Source organism: Cenococcum geophilum (assembly GCF_001692895.1).
Source record: "Cenococcum geophilum 1.58 unplaced genomic scaffold K441scaffold_5, whole genome shotgun sequence".
NCBI lineage: Eukaryota > Fungi > Ascomycota > Dothideomycetes > Gloniales > Gloniaceae > Cenococcum > Cenococcum geophilum.
Genome location: NW_027137563.1, coordinates 2855562 through 2873029, shown reverse-complemented (window position 1 = coordinate 2873029; position 17468 = coordinate 2855562). Strand labels below are relative to the sequence as shown.

The 17468-nt window shown below is 39.7% G+C and overlaps 2 protein-coding genes across 2 annotated transcripts; one reads left to right on the top strand and one right to left on the bottom strand.

Moving 5' to 3' along the window:
- Window positions 1-13687: 13687 nt before the first annotated feature.
- K441DRAFT_540188 (phosphoribosylglycinamide formyltransferase) lies at window positions 13688-14451 on the top strand (the record flags this gene model as incomplete). The annotated part of the gene is made up of 2 exons (XM_067642586.1): window positions 13688-13812; window positions 13875-14451. The coding sequence occupies 2 exons, from the start codon at window positions 13688-13690 to the stop codon at window positions 14449-14451; spliced, it is 702 nt and encodes a 233-aa protein (XP_067508579.1).
- Window positions 14452-14893: 442 nt separating this feature from the next.
- K441DRAFT_684552 (alpha/beta-hydrolase) lies at window positions 14894-16743 on the bottom strand (the record flags this gene model as incomplete). The annotated part of the gene is made up of 3 exons (XM_067651792.1): window positions 14894-15492; window positions 15549-16004; window positions 16119-16743. 3 exons carry the CDS (start codon window positions 16741-16743, stop codon window positions 14894-14896), a joined length of 1680 nt encoding a protein of 559 aa, XP_067508578.1.
- Between the last annotated feature and the right edge of the window lie 725 nt (window positions 16744-17468).

Below are 17468 nucleotides of genomic sequence, written 5' to 3'. Positions count from 1 at the left end.
ATCCTAAAGAGCATAGTAGAGTATTTTATGAAAGATTTCTATAAGGGAATAACTTAAGGACATAATAGAGCCATGGGCTTAGTGTTAAGACTCTAAGAGGAGTATATTATTAATAGAATCTAGGGCTTAGTGTAAAGAGTTATAAAAGAATATCTAGATTGCTAAAGGAATAAACTAATAAGGCATAAGCTATATAGAGGGCTATAACCTATTAAAATACTGGAAAGACTATAGGAGGTTATATTATAGGACTTTATTATTAAGTTACTAAAGTTAAGAGACCCTATTACTAGATAAGATTATAATATAATCTTAGTAATAGTAGACAAGCTTATAAAGTAGGGATACTTTATAGCATATATAAAAGAAATCTTAGTAGAAGATATCGCTAGAATTTATATTAAAGAAGTATTTATAAGATACAGAGCACTAAATAAAATTATATTAGATAAAGATCTAAGATTTATAGCAGTATTCTAGGAGGTATTCTTAGCGGAGTAAGGGGTTAAAGTAGTAACTTTTACTATATATTATCCGCAGACAGATAGTTAAATAGAAAGATTAAATTAGACGCTAGAGCAGTATCTAAGGTATTATATTAATTATATATAGAATAATTAGGTATTACTATTACTAGTTATACAGTTTACATATAATATAACACCTTAAGAAGGAATAGGTATATTACTATTTAAGGCAAATTATGGATATAAGCTAAGAATATCATTATTACTATAGTAAGCAAAGAAAATAAGTAGCACAGCTAAAGAAAGGATAAAAACGTTAATAAATCTTTATATAAACCTTATAGAATTAGTAAAGAAAGTATAAAAGAGAATAAAAAGGTACTATAATACTAAGAGATCTAAGGGACTAGATCTTAAGGAGGGAGATAAAGTATGGCTACTATATAAAAATTTTAAGAGTTAACAACTAAGTAAAAAGTTAAACTATGTTAGGCTAGGACCTTTTAAAATTATATAGAGGATTTTACCAGTTATATTTAAGTTAAACCTACTAGTTAAGATAAAGATCTACCCTATATAGTATATTATAATGCTAAAACTAGTATATAGGAATATTAAGCTACTGTTTATAAAGCAGACACGTATAGAGGATAAGAAGAAGATAAATAGTAAGTTTTAAAGATTATTAGTTATAAGGACATTAACAATAAAATATAGTATAAGGTTAAGTAGATAGGCTACACTAAGACTACCTAGGAACTACTAAAGAATTTAAAAAATACTATAAGAAAGGTATAGGAGTATTAAAAGAAATTAGGTTAGGCAGTATTAATAAAAAAGGATTACTAAAGAATAAGTTACCTAAGGGGGACCTAAGAAGAGTAGTTGCCAAACTATTTAAATCTATTTCCTTCTCTATTAGAAAAGAATCCGTTCTTTTATCGCTAAGTTCCTATAAACCTTATTCTATAAGTTTTTACTCCTTAAAATAGACCTTCTTATAAACCTTCTTAAGACGGAGTAACTAAGTAGACGCCGTAATATAAGCCTTTAAGGCTTTTTACTCTATATTACGGGAACGTTTTAACTTAGCAAGAGTAACAAACAGTTTACTATCTAGCTGTGCAGTAGTAGATTAAATATAAAACCCTAAGACAAATTAATTAGGGAACTAGACAACTATTAAGAGTAATAGGTTGCATATATTTAGTATTAGAGATAGAGTAAATATTATAAGACGAATAAATATTTGCTTTAGTATACTTTAAGCAAAAGAACGGTTATTGCGAAGATGGGTTCGCCAATATAATATAAACTAACCCCTCTTTTAAACAACAAAAATACAAAGACGGTATAATCTTACTAAGAGATAATATCGCAGTAACAGTACGAGCACGACGTTGCGCCTACGAAGAAGAAGGAGCCTTAGGTATAATAAGTAATAATATTAACCAAATTAATTAAACGGTATTATACCTCTAGTAAACAACTTAGAGATATTTAGAATCTTTAAGGACAAAGATAAAAAGGAGGGAGATGGTGTTACGGACGCTTTAAATACGATATTATAACTACTTAGAGAAAAGTTAGAAGAAGCTAGTTAGTTAATATAGGCACAGTTTAGGATAGAGCCGATAGAGCTATATAATAAGGAATGGTAACTAAGGTTATATAACGTTATACACAGTATACGCAGTATATAAAGGGAATGTACGTACAATATATATAACACGTATATTATATATAAGAAGGATTTTATAGGAGTACGGTTATGTATTTAAGGACCCTTAATCCCTACCTAGATAGTTCCTTCCTTGTAGTAATTCTTAGAATATAATTAGAGTTAATCTATTAGGCAACCACTCTACTAGTTATTATTACGTTATTAACTTTAATTTGTATCACCTATACACCTAGTATTAGGTAAAACCTAAGTAGATAGCTATATAGCTACGAGGTGCAGGCGACCCGCAGGCGACTCGCCTGTGAGGCACGTACGCTGCACGTGCCTATGGAAACCCCTTACCTCGCACCTTAGACTCCTCCTTCTCCCTTAAGGATTCGTCTCTATCTATACAATATACCTATTGTTCTATTATTGGACTCCCTATCCACATTCTTACCTTACATTTGAATCCTTACTAATCCCTTTAGGAGGATAGCCGGTTTAATTTTCTACGATCTACAATACCTCCGAAGATAAGATCGACGCCTATACTTGACGGCGACACGCTAGCAACACGACTGCAAAATGCCTTAGGATCTAGTGCTAAAAGCATATTAGTAGAATCTACGCGACCTTCCGAATCTTAAGACGATTAAATATCTACGAACGCTGGAGACTAGTTTGACTTATATACCTGGGCTTAATAGGAGCTTAGCAAGGTTACTAGCGTCCTACCGAATACTGCTGACCTAAAGGAGCTAGATAAGCTAGCTAAGAAAATAGCCAACTTATAAAGCATCATCAATTTAACCTCCCGTTACCCCTCTAGTAAAGAGTATAAGTTGCGCAGCGAACGCATATAATAAACGAATCTCGACGCCCTAGTTAAGAAGTCACCGCCTAATATTAGTGGCACTACTTAACAGAAGTTTAACTAATAGATTGCCGCAATCGAGAATCAATTTAAGATTAATAACGCTAACTACGACTGCGAGCGACGTACGCGCTAGGCCATTAAAGGTCTTATAAAAGAGAAGATAGTTACCTAACTAGTACATCGCCGCCTAGGCGCTAAAGATAAGGGTCCTCTACTATAGGACAAACTTAAGACTATAGTCTAAGACTAGATTAAGAACCCTATAGTAAGACACTTTAAAAATGCTACTGTGTATTATATAACTATAATAAAGGAGAACCAGAGGTTTAACACCTTCTTAGCCCGTATATATAGCTTAGAGGACCTCTTCTTATACACCCCTTTTATCAACCCTAATTAGCAGGTAGACTTTTAGTTCTTATATCTCCTAACCTACCTATAGGCAGAGCTCTTCCGCTAGAACTTCGCTATACGGGTGAAAACTACTAAGGACCTCTTTACAGAAATCCGCTATATAGAGTAATTGCTTAATACTACAAAGCTCGCGGAAGACCGCGCAGCTAATAATAGCAGATCCTCGCGCCTGAAGCGCGGTCGTAGCATAGGCTCCGTAGGGTTAGGTTTAGAGAACGGAACCCTAGGAAGGCGACGCTTTCCTAACTAAGCTCTAGGGGAGACTACTTAACAGCTAGATGGCTTAGAGGACCCCCTAGACGCCGGCAATACGCCTGCGCATCGTAAGAAGAACGTAGGTAGTAATCGCAAAGAACACTAGCGGTAAACCGCTACAAATAATGCCTAACTATTAGGTAGTAGGTCCGTCTATAACCGGGGTCCTTTAACTAGGGCCCTTTAACCCACTGGTGACCTACTAGTAGTGACCTATACTGACGACTTATACTAGATAGGTCCGTCTATAACTAGGGTCCTTTAACTAGGGTCCTTTAACCCACTAGTAACCTGCTAGTAGTAACCTATACTAACAACGTATATTAGCAGACAGGTCCGTCTGTAACTAGGGTCCTTTAACCGGGGTCTACGACCCGCTAGTGACCCGCTAGTAGTGACTTATACTAATAACCTATATATAAGCCTAAAGATTCGGATACTATATACCCCTAAATACATACCTTACGCAGGCGCATCGCGACCCGACGCTAGATAGGGAGAAAGGGAACGCATTATGGTATATATTGCGATAGATACGCCCTAGGGTAAAGTCCGCCTACGTATTTAATATAATAATAGGTGCCAAATTAACCCTTAACGCTATATAAAAGTTGCGGGTTATAGACCTTATAGGCGGTTTTGGTGCTACTACACCAATAACCTAGCGCCGGCGGACTAGAGTGTCCTGCTATTTTTATTAAAACTTTAACTAACCTAATAGCGCTAGACCCTTAGCCCAGGCAACGGTCCCCCGTAATAACCTTATAAGTTACCTTACTAGCACTAACTTCGCGCAGAGTCTCGTGCTATAGTAATAGTAGTAGTAGCTACTGTAGCCGAAACGGCTTATGGAATACCCCTAAGTTACTAGTCTATCTATAGAGTATAAGGGACGCCTTTATACGCTCTATACGCGACTACCTAGGGGTGAGTTCCTGCTGGCAACACTTAAGGACTCTTAAGGTATGATAAGGTCTGGCCTTACTAAGGACCTCCGTAAATACCTAGGTACTATAATACCTGCTAACGCTTAAATCGCACCGCTATACACCTTATAGTAAGCTATAGCCCTTAAGGCCCCCACATAAGCCTAGCGGTATTACTTACTTAACTTTACTACGGATCTCCCTAAGTTTAAGACACCTCCTTATCCTTATAGACCATTTTATAAAGCTAATGTGCTACCACCTAGCCTTATAGCTAAAGCGTAAGCAAAAGGTAAGCACTGCTACTGCTAAGATATAGCCTATATTAAAGAAAGGCAGAGGATATCCTAAGGGATTAAGGAATAAGCTAACGCTTATAGTAAGAGTTGCGGTATATATATGGGGTGAAGCTTAATTCATTAATATTCTATATAAGCTATACTCTACCACAACCCGGCGACTTATAGGCGACTTATAGGCGAGGCTATAGCGCACCGCTAATGACCCTAAAGTAATTAAAAAGTACTCTCCTAGGCCTAAACCTAGTCCGTTACTCTATACCACCTTTATAGACTATTTATACGTTAGGTAATAAGTCCGTTTAAGACTAGGGTCCTTTAACCGGGGTCTATAACCCACTAGTAACCTACTAGTAGTAACCTATACCGATAACTTATACTAGATAGGTCCGTCTGTAATTAAGGTCCTTTAACTAGGGTCTTTAACCCGCTAGTGACCTACTAGTAGTAACCTATACTGACGACTTATATTATCCTATACCCGTCCAAGACCGGGGTCCTTTAACTGGGGTCTATAACCTGCTAGTGACCTACTAGTAGGGACCTATATAGACAACTTATACACTATTCTACGCATATACTATATAGATAACGCGTAAGGCTAAAGCAAGGGTTAGTGGCGGATTTAATGGGTATATAGCCTTACTGTCCTAATCTAGCTGTATATAAGTAACCTATAACCTACCCGCAAAGTATATACGGCGCTACGCCGGTATAACGTAAGGCTAAAGCAAGGGTTAGCGGTGGGTTTAATGGGTATACAGCCTTACCGTCTATAAATCTAGCTGCATGTAAGTAACCTACGACTTACCCGCGAGGTACTAGCGACCTACTTACGTAAGCAAGCTTTTAGAATATTTTATATCTACTAAATTCGGGCGACAGCATTAAGCTACTAGCTCTACCTATTAAACGGACTAATTAGGATTTTCCATGCCAGGTATACAAAATCGCTATTAGCTTAGTAAAATATAGGGAAGTTTTAGTAAGCCAAATCTAACTAATTAGATAACTTTAACCGGCGGTCAAAGTTCCTTAATATCTTCGCGTAAGTATACCACCTATCTCTCTATACGTAAAATTAGGACGCTCTTTCCCTTCTAATTTTTTCCTTATTAAGGTTTTTATAGGGTTTTATCAAGGCCTAAGCATATAAAGGATCGGGGACGACCCTTTTTAAAGGGGGGGGCATTGTTAGGTGAAACCTGAGTAGATAGCTATATAGCTGCGAGGTGCAGGCGACCCGCAGGCGACTCGCCTGTGAGGCACGTGCGCTGCACGTGCCTATGGAAACCCCTTACCTCGCACCTTAGACTCCTCCTTCTCCCTTAAGGATTCGTCTCTATCTATACAATATACCTATTGTTCTATCATTGGACTCCCTATCCACATCCTCACCTCACACCTAGCCCATTAACGAGCCTATTATAGTACTTGCTATAAGGTTCCGTTACACTTATAGATAAAAGATAGGTAGTTAATTATTTCTTTTTTAGAGAGGAAGGGGTCTACTAAGTCCTAGGCGTATTATAGACAGATATATTTATACGTTCCTTCCAGTACGGCTAAAGACATAGGCTATTTTAGCTTAAATAGTAGGGAAGTAATCCTCGTTAACTTTAAGCTTATTTTATAATTAAAGCTTCTAATTATTAAATCTAGGGTTAGTTTTATCTATAAGTAATAGGGGGTCCGCGACCTTTACGGTCCGTAATAATACTAATACTATATATTAGGCTAAGGTTTTAAGGACTATAGTAAGCCTTTAGGTATCTAATAACTCCTTATTAGGTATAGGGGTATTTCTAGTTTTAAGCTGCTCTTAAAGTTATTTAATTTTAGTATTAGCTGCCGCAAGCTCCCCTTAAAAGTTTAAGTTAGTTAATATTTTACTATTAAAGGTAGTTAAGGGTTCTACAGCTACTTTACTAGCTACTATATTTCTTAGCATAGTAATAGGGGTATTAGGTAATTTCTAATAGTTTCTTTAAGGGTTCTATTCTATATAGGTTTTTTAGGCTATATTATACGTATCCCTTTAGTCCTATCCTATCCTTAAGGTCCTATTCTATTCTTATTAGATTAGTAATATTCTTTAAGTCTAGTTTTATATCCTTATCCTATTTATAGTCTATAGATATATTTAAGTTCCTTTTTATTACAGCGACTTAGTCAATCAAGGCATGAGCGCCGTAAAGAACGTATATAAGCCTATACAATTAGTAGTTTATGGACTTAGATATTAAGATAAGGAGTAAAAGGAGGAAAAGGACACGTCTATATACATATACTAAGGCTTAAGCGAGCCCCCTAACTAGATCCGTTACGGTGCCGTAACACTTTTTAGGAAAAAGAGTAGATAAGCTTTAGATAATATTAATAACTTTATTAATCGAGGTATAAGCACGGTAAGAGGGACGCGTAAGCCTATATAATTGGATTGTCTATAAACGAGGATCTAAAGCTAAAGAAAGGAAAGGAGAAGAAGAATAGCGTAGTATTCTTTTATGCGGTTCTCTAGTCACATAACCGCAAAGTTCTGCCAAGTTCTGCTATATTTTATTAGTGCTATAATATCCTAGCTCCGCTACTAACTCTATAAAGTCCTTTAATTAAGTAGTAATATCTTATAACCACCTTCTTTCTACTTTTTAGCAATTATTTATATAGATATTTAGTGTTTTAAATATAAGTTTTAAGCCTTTAGTAATAAAATATATAATATTCTACCGGGGGGTAAGTTAAATCTTCTTAATCGGGAAGGTGTAAAGACTTTAGATAGCGACCTCTACACTATATAAAATTTAAATCGCGTCCCAGACCATCTGTTGGTAGGGGGTTAAGGCATCCACAGGAGCTTCCTGGGATCACGTAATGCCCGCTTAGATAGTATACAGTCGTTCTTCGTAACACCATGCATCTGTCCCCCCGAAGGTTTTCTTAATGCGGTTTAGCGCTATAGATAAACTTCGGTAGAAGCTCTGGGTACGAGATAAAATATTCTTAAGACCCCACCACCCTCCAATTAAGCTCCGAACTAAGAACCCAGGGGTGATTCTTTTCTATATTATTATACTATTCTTACGCCTACCCTATACGGACACTGTCACGTTAGCCAAGTTGAGAACGGGAAGATGGAGACGGCAGAGGTGGAAGGAGGCTCGACGCGTCAACTGCGTCAGGGACGCGCCAAGACAACCAAGGCCCTTAAAGTCGACAGCTATAAAAGCAATACAGAAGATACGGTTCACGTGGCAGCAGTGGCCCCTAGTACACCACGATCAAAGCGTATAGGGAAAAACTTACGCTCCAAGGATCAAATACTGTTAATAAGAAACCTTATAATGGCTAAAAAGAGAATAGAGTAATTAGTAATAACAGCTACTATAGCAAATTAATTAACAACTAAGAAGATAAATGTAATATTAAATAAGTATATTAAGGTGCTAACTAACCTAGTTATATCACTACTAGGGGCAATAGAGGAGTAGAAAGAGACATAAGCGAACTAAATTAAAGCTCTTACCGAAATATTTATAGAGCAGATTAACGCGCTTAGAGTAGAGGTTATAGAAAAGATAGAGGTGATCTAGACCTAATTGTTTAATATTTAAGCACCACTAAGTGCGGATCTGTTGTACGCGGAGGTTGCCTATATGCCGCTAAACAGTTAACTAAGCAACCTAACATCCTTCCCTTTAAGGAATACTATGCTATCGACTATCACTAATACGCTATACTACATATTTAATACATTTAGAGTTAAAGAAGAAAATAAGAATAAAGCATAACTAGGGGTAATTAGGCAAGTAATTAAAAGTAGTATACGCTTAACGGAAGGCTATAAGAGCTAGCGCTGTGTAGCAGTAATTAAAGACCCTAGGAACCCCGTATGTATTAGGATAACTTATAGAAATAAAGCCGAGCTCTAATATATAAAAGAAGCGGCCTAAAAGACCTTAGTACTTAGTATTTGGGTGCTGCAAGACCAGCTCTACCTAGTAAAAATTAACAACGCTAATTAAACAGTAGTTCTTAACTAGGAAGGAAAGATTTAAGATAAAGCAGTGGAGGTACTAGAAAAAGAGAACAATGTATATATAGCCCAGATAGGATGGCTTAGTAAAAAAGATATAGGAAAGGTATATAGATTAATGGTTATATACGTTACCAAAAGTAGTAAAGCAGCACGGTTGCTGCAGGACTAATACTTTTATATTATAGGGGAATTAGCCTATATTAGAACCTATAAACCTAAAAGCGGTCTAACGCAATACTATTAGTATTAGACATTAGAACATAAAGTATTTATATATATAAGACCGCAAGTATATGCTAGATGCGCTTAAGAAGGATATTATTATAACGACTGCTAAGGATAGATCCTAAAGTATATACTATACAGAGGACTATATAAATCGTTTAGTAAAAACTATTAAGTGCTTTATCCTACCCGCTATATATAAGACACTTTAGATACTTTAACTAAATATTTAAAAGTAGAGTATGGTATAGCAGAGCTTAATAAACGATAAATAACTAAAAGACTTTAGAGTATTAGCGATATTAGAGCCATATGCATAGAAAACGGATAATATAGTCGTAACAGTCCCTATAGGACACTTAAATTAAACTAAGGTAATACCCACGGTCTAACGTAAAGAGAGGTGGGCGGTATAGAGTATGCTATAGGTTTAAAAAGACATCGAGGCCGTATAGGTGCCAGTATAATCAGCAGACCTTACCGCGGCAGTGCTGCGCCTTCCCGACCAATTAGTACTAGTAGTGTTAGTATACGTTAAGGGAAAGAATATAGAGGCACTATAGGATATAACCGGTAAACTATATTAACTAATCCAGGAAATATAGAATAAGATAGGTATATAAACCGATATAATACTCGTAGGAGACTTTAATCGGCATAATTAGCTATAGGGAGAAAATAATATATTATAGGCGAGATAGGGAGAAGCTAACCCGATTATTAATCTTATAGTAGATCACTCCCTACGTAGCCTACTACCTAGGGGTACGAAAATATAGTAAAATGGTAACTACGAGATAATAATTAACCTAATCCTAGTATTAGACGAACTAGCATCTATAATAGTAAAGTATATAGTATATGGGACAGAACACGGATCTAATTATAAGGTAATTAAGACGGCATTTAATATTACGGTCCCTAAACGCGCTATAGAATAGAGAATACTCTTTAAGAATATACTATAGAATGAAATTAGGAATAGGGTCACTACCGCCCTCTATATTATCCTAGTAGGTAGTAAAGTATAGTAGTAAACAGACTGGCTTATAGATATAGTGCTAGAGGTAGTCTACACATTAACTCTAAAAGCTAGACCGTTACTATATATAAAAAGGTAGTAAATAACAGACCTTATAAAGCTCTGCTGGGTATACACTTACTAAAGAAACCGGGTAAAGAACTAACGCTAAGCAGGCTAGATATTACTAGAACTAAAGTAATAAGCAAAGGAGGCCTTAAAAAATACTACAATGCAATACGGAAACAGAAAAGGACATATTAGAATAACTTCCTGGCTAATAACGTAAATATTTAGTAAGTAGTAAAATACCTTAACCTAAGCGGCAACTTAGCGTTTAATAAGATACCACTATTAGTAAGGGCGGATGGATTTACTATAGAAGGTAAAGATAAGTAAGCAGCAAAGCTATTAACTATATTCTTTCCCCTGCTGCTAACAGGAATAGAGAATAAGGGCCCGCGGCCTTAATAAACGCTAATACTAATGCCGTGTCTTACAATGGAAGAGGTAGAACGGAAAATATTTATAGTAAAGCTATAGAAAGCGCCAGAGGATAACGGACTACTAGCGATAGTATAGAGGCAGATATAGCCAGTAATAAAAGATAGGGTCCTGTTCCTCTTTTAGACCTCACTAGATAAAGGCAACCTTCCCAACTAATAAAGAAATGCTAAGATTATACCGCTTAAGAAGCCGAATAAAGGAGACTATATAAAGGCAAGGGCATAGAGGCCTATCTCCCTACTGTCTACGCTAGGTAAGGTACTAGAGTCTATAGTTACTAAGAGAATATCGCATATAGTAGAGACCTTCGGTCTACTACCTATAAATTACTTTAAGGTAAAAAAGAAGCGTTCCACTAAATAGGCGCTGCTATTACTATAAGAACATATCTATAACGCGTAAAGGTCTAAGAAGGTACTTAGCCTTATTAGCTTTAATATAAAGGGTGTATATAACGGAGTATATAAAGAGAGGCTATTATAGAGGCTTATAGTAAGAGGTATACCACTAGTACTAGTATAGTGGATTAATACATTCTGCTTTAATCAGATAACGACTATCTTAGTTAGCGGCTATACCTTTAACTAGTAATAGTTACTATAAGCAGAACTACTATAAGGATCGCCGCTCTCACTAATACTATTCCTCTTTTTTAACGCTAACCTAGTTTAGCACCAGCTTAATATAAATAGAGGCTTAATAGCGTTTGTGGACGACTATAATATATAGGTTATAGAACTATTAGCAGCAGCAAACCGTAAAGGTATTTAGGCTATTATTAATAGAGCAATAAACTAGGAGAAATAAAGCGGCGCAACGTTTAAAGGTAAAAAGACTATATTAGTGCACTTTATAAGAAACATGGAGCGGACCAATACTACTCTGTTTATAATTAAGGGAAAAACAGTTACACTAGGGCATATAGCTAAGATTTTAGGGGTAGTTATAGATGTGGAGCTTTAGTATAAGTAATATATCACAAAAGCAGCCACCAAGGGCCTTATCGCAGTAATGGCATTAAAGAGACTCCGGATGGTATCCCCTTTAACTATAAGATAACTATTTAGGGCAACGGTAGCGCCGGTAGTAGACTACGCCTTAAATATCTAAATATACGCCTATAGGGGTTCCGCGTCAGCCATAATAAATAGGGTATAAAGAATTAGAGCGTAGGCAATTATAGGAACTTTCTATATAGTAGCTATAGTTATTAGGGAGGCTGAAGTAAGTATATAGTTAGTACGCAAGCGGCACTTAGAGAGGGCTATAAAGCTATAGGTTAACCTCCGCACACTATATAAGACAAACCCACTATTAAGGCTCCGCACTAAGGTACTTTAGAGGTTTACGTCCCTACTGTAGAAGATAGCCTATATATACTAATATACACCAACAGATAAGATAGAGGTTACACAACCCTATATAGTACTACTATAGGAGGACCGACTGCTTATAAGCATTAACCTAGATAAAGATAAGGTAACTAAAACAGCTAACTCTACCTAAGGAATACAGATCGCAACAAGCTCGTCTAGGAGGAGAGGCATAGTAGGGATAGAAGGTGTTATCTATAACACCCTTAGTAATAGGGAAGCAGTTATATACTTAATTATATTAGGACTAAGAGTAGAACAAAACCTATATACGGCTAAACTAGTAGCAATATTAATGGTAATAAGATACTTACTACCGGATCTACAGGGGAGATAGATTACTATATTTACCAGTAATTAGGCAGCACTATTAGCGCTTAGCTAACCTAAGTAATAGTCTAGCCAAATAAGTATTATATAGATCTATAATATAGCCTACACACTAAGGTAAAGAAGTAACCGCTTTCTTATTATATAGGTCCTATAAGGGGAGTTTAAACTAGGCAAGAAGGCAAAAATAGCAGCATAATAAGCCACTATATAAGGACGCCTACTATAAGGACAACAATACTAGGCTAAGGCTATAATAATAAACACTACAAGAATAAAATAGTAGGGTAGGAAAACACTACTAGAAGAAGTAGAAAGGTACTTAAGAAAAATAGATATAGCACTACTAGGTAAATATACCCGCAGGCTATATAACTCCCTTAAGTAAGGAGAGGTAAATATATTGGCCTAGTTATGGATAGAAATAATACAACTTAATAGGTATCTATATTACATTAGGGCGGCAGAATCAGATTAATGTAATTACGGTTAGGTAAGAGAAACAGTTAAATACTTCCTCTTTAGGTGTATAAAATAGATAGTATACTAAGAGTAAATGCTATAGTAAACAGATATAAGAAGAGGCAGCTTATCCTTTTATCTTAGGGGGAAGGCACCAACTAACCCTAGACAGTAGACACTAAACATAGACGCGGTCCGAGCGATAGTAAAATATATAATAGCTACTAGACGACTTAAGGCAGAATTGGATTAATAACCCGTTTACTACAGTTAGAAACTCCCCCCCCTCCCCCCCTTTACGCTTTAACCAACCTACACTATATACCCTTGTGCTACTAGCAGATCTCGCTTTAATCGCCGAAGATAGGACACTAAATACTTGGAGGAACACCCCCCCCCTAAGACTACCTGCTATTAACCACCTATAAGATCTCGTAAAATAAGGCATAAGTAATACTAGGGAATACTAAACAAGGCATATGTACGGGCTTGTACGAGAATATGGCGAGACTAAAGGAAGCGTAATTATGTAATATAGTACTAGTGCCCTTTAGGCTTAGTGCCTCCGGGCGGAATAAACTTTATTATCACCAATTAAGCTCCACCAAAAAAGATATCGCGAAGCAGTTCAATCTTCAAACATCTCACAACACTGCTTCGGCATTGGTAGTACCACTCAATCTTATATTACTATATTTTGCACTGAACACCAAGAGACCTACAGGACTTGAATACCTGCCTCCCGTCCACATTTTCAAATTTTCATACAAGTAGTATGATCATTCCTCATTCATTGCATCTAATCGTCTCAGCAAAGGCCTCCACCATGTCTGAACCCACCTACAAGCTCACAGTCCTCATATCCGGCAACGGCACAAACCTACAAGCCCTCATCAACGCCTGCGCCTCCTCCGCCCTCCCCTCCACCCGCATAATCCGCGTAATATCAAAGTAACACCCTACCCCCCCTTCCCATCCCTCCAAACCACCCTCCGCTAACCTCTCCCTCCCAGCCGGAAATCCGCCTACGGCCTGACCCGCGCCGCGGCGGCCTCCATCCCTACAACCTACCACAACCTGATCCCGTACAAAAAGCAGCACCCCGACACGCCCGCGGGGATCAGCGCCGCCCGCAGCGCCTACGACGCGGACCTGGCGGCGCTAATCCTCGCCGACGCGCCCTCCCTGGCCGTCTGCGCCGGCTGGATGCACATCCTGGCGCCCTCGTTCCTGGCGCCCCTCGCCGCCGCCGGCGTCCCCGTTATAAACTTGCACCCCGCGCTGCCCGGGGAGTTTGCGGGCGCGGGCGCGATCGAGCGGGCGTGGGAGGCTTTTCGGAAGGGCGAGATCAAGAGGACCGGCATTATGATTCATGAGGTCATTGCGGAGGTGGATGCGGGGCGCGCGATTGTGGTGGAGGAGGTGGAGATGAGGGAGGGGGAGACACTGGAGGAGTTGGAGAAGAGGATGCACAAGGTGGAGCATGGATTGATTGTTGAGGGGACAAGGAGGGCCTTGAAGGAGATAGGGGAGAGGAGGGAGAAGGAAAGAGGGGAAGGGGAGGGGGAGGGGGAGGGGGAGGGACGGTGATGTAGGAGTGCTAGGGTGTTTCTGAGCAGTGGATGGTTGATTTGTTAGGCTTTGCGTGAAAACCACAGCCTTGGAAGGCTGGCAAGTCGTTTTGAGTAGATTGGGGGTAAAAAGCATGAGCATGATTTTAGATTGTTGGAGATCTAAAACGCATAGATGGTAAATATTTGTACATTTTCAAAGATACCCATAAAGAAATGGCCTATGCCCTTTCCGCATATTTTCCAAGACATTCCCTCGATGCTAATTCAAAGGGCTTAAGAAAATCATAAATGACATTCAAAATTAAACAAACCGCGTACACAAAAGCTCGAGGGTAGGAGAAATGACAGAGCCCTGACCCCTGATTATCGCATCCAGGTACGTACGAATTACCAACATTCAAGTCGGCTCTCATTATCATCCATCAACCCTCAATCTTTAACCCTTAGTCATTAGCAACCTACCTTAAATAAACATCCGCATTCCAGGAATTAATCAGCGCAATCCCAGCGGCCCTCCACTTATCCGGCTCCGGATAGCCCAACCCGGTAACATTCGCATCAAACACATAATTCTCCCCCTTCCCTCCGGCCTCATACTTCGGCCACCATGCCGCCGGCACCCCATCATGCACAAAGCTCACCCACGCCGCACTCATCTTATCACTCAAATCGAAATAACTCTGCGGCTCCCCCCCAAACGGGTCCACCGACACCGGCGGATACCCAACGCCCTCCTTGTTGTTGAACACGAACGCGACTTCCTGGAAATGGGTCGCGCCGATGAATGCGGAGACGCCGTTCGGGATTGTGTTGAAGCGGTAGCAGAAAGCGGGGACGCCGTTGGCCGCCCACGTCTCGCACGTCAGGCGGCGGTGCGCGANCATGACCACATCGCCACCGTAGGCCGCAGAGCGGCGCCACGAGGCACCGAAGGGTTCTGAAGGGATGTAAGACGGTGGCAGGCCCGTGGGCACGGCACCGTAGGTGATTGTGGCGGGGTAGGCAGAAAGGACGGGCGTCACGGAGGCAGCAGGCAGGGTCACCGGGGAGGGGTCGTCTAGTGAGCCGTGAGATCTGGGCAATGGGAGAGCTGGAAGAAGAATTGGAGCTTACTTTCAAGGTAGTTTATAAAGTCTTGTGTGCTGTTGATGCCTATGGGGCCGAACGCGCTTCCTTCATCGGAGTTTGCACCTGATATTACTGGAACATGGACGAATTTGCCCTTGGCGAGCTGCATGCTTGTATACCCCTGTATGAAGTCCCCATCGACTATTGGTTGCCAGCCTATTGAAGATCCTGTACCGTTGATCCATGCGTTGAGTGTATCAAAGGGAAGCTCCCTCAAGCACTGTAGTTTATCTGAGGCGGAGCCGCATCCTAGTGTGTTGGTGGCGTTTGTGAAGGCCGTTTTGTCCCAATGACCGAACGAGCCGTAGAAGACTGGGTTGCCGGACTCCATGATTCCACCGCGGAAGATATGATCGTCGCGGCCGCCATAAGCCATAAGATGCATACCAACAGAAACGGCACCAGCAGATTCGCCCCAGATGGTGACCGTGCTTGGGTCTCCTATAGTAGTGAGATGTTTAGCATTATACGTTCAAACGAGCTAAACATAAGAACGAGTGCTTGTGAACCAGGCAAGATGGGAAGCGCGCTGGAAATACAGGAATCGCAACTCACCTCCAAAGGCTCTAATGTTCTCCTGCACCCAATGCAGCGCCAACCTTTGATCTCTAAAACCGATATTCGCATTCCCTGCCTCAATCACCTCTTCGCCCGTGATGAAGCCCCACATGCTCAATCGATAATTTGTACTCACACCTATAATTGGTTTCCCAATTTTCACAGACCTCTCCACGATGAACGAGAGGTTATATCTCTGGTCAATGCTGGAACCCTCAGTGAGCCCACCTCCATGGATCCAAAATGCCACAGGAAGCTCCTGGTTTTCATACCCAGATGGCCTGATCACATTGAGGTAGAGGCAGTCCTCAGAGAGCTTCGGGTAGGGCCAATCATCGCTGCCATAACCGATACAGGCAGCAGAGTAGGAGGTTACTGGTTTTGTACCCTCCCAGGAAGAAGTTAGAGGCTGAGGTGCTCGGAAGCGAAGGTTCCCAACGGGCGGCTGTGCAAAGGGGACACCAAGAAAGAAGTCCTGGTCATATTCCGCGGAATAAACACCAGTATAGGTACCATTTTTCACGGTAGCCGTTGGCGCCTTGCTACCCCACTCTGCCGTGGGAACAGCTACGACGCCGCAGGCCCAGGCCAGGGCAGCTGCTTTCCAATTGAGGGGCAACATAGAAAAACTGACTGGTATAATTCCAAATGGAGAGATTGGGAGGATCTGAAGAACGGCTGCGTGAAGCGCAACCATGATTTGCGGCAGGGTTTATAGCGGTATTTATTCATACTTTTTTGAACGCGGAAGAAACAACATGAAGGAAACAGCACCATGAGGGCGGCACTAAGCAGTAAGAAATGACTCTAGGGATTCGACTCTGCAGAGACTAGGGTTACGATGCCAAGACATTACTCTATGCACATGCGAGCCAACACCACACGGTCGCAATATTGTCGCCAAATTTAATTATTTACTACATTACAATGTAACGCTTGTTTGGCACGGGAATTAGTAGAAATTAAAGGTCTAGAGCAGAGCTTTTAGATATACAAAGAGCTAGAATTCTTGATATGGTAGAAGTATAAGAGAAGAAGACTAAAATCTCCGCTAGATACTATATTAGTAGCATAATTAATCGACGGAATAACCACTATACGCTTAAGTCTCTACTAAGGCCTAAACAGCCCGAAAAGCTTACTTAATACTATAAGCGTCTACTTATTTGAGTTATACGTAAGAACCCTTAAACCAACTATATAGCTCCTAAGTGCTAAGTTATAAAGATTACTATTAAGTATAAAACTTTATACTATCTCCTTAAAAAGCACTATATTACAAACTAGCGCGCTAAGGAAAGACTAAAGTTAACGCTATTAGTAGCTTAATTAAGGCTTCACTAGGCC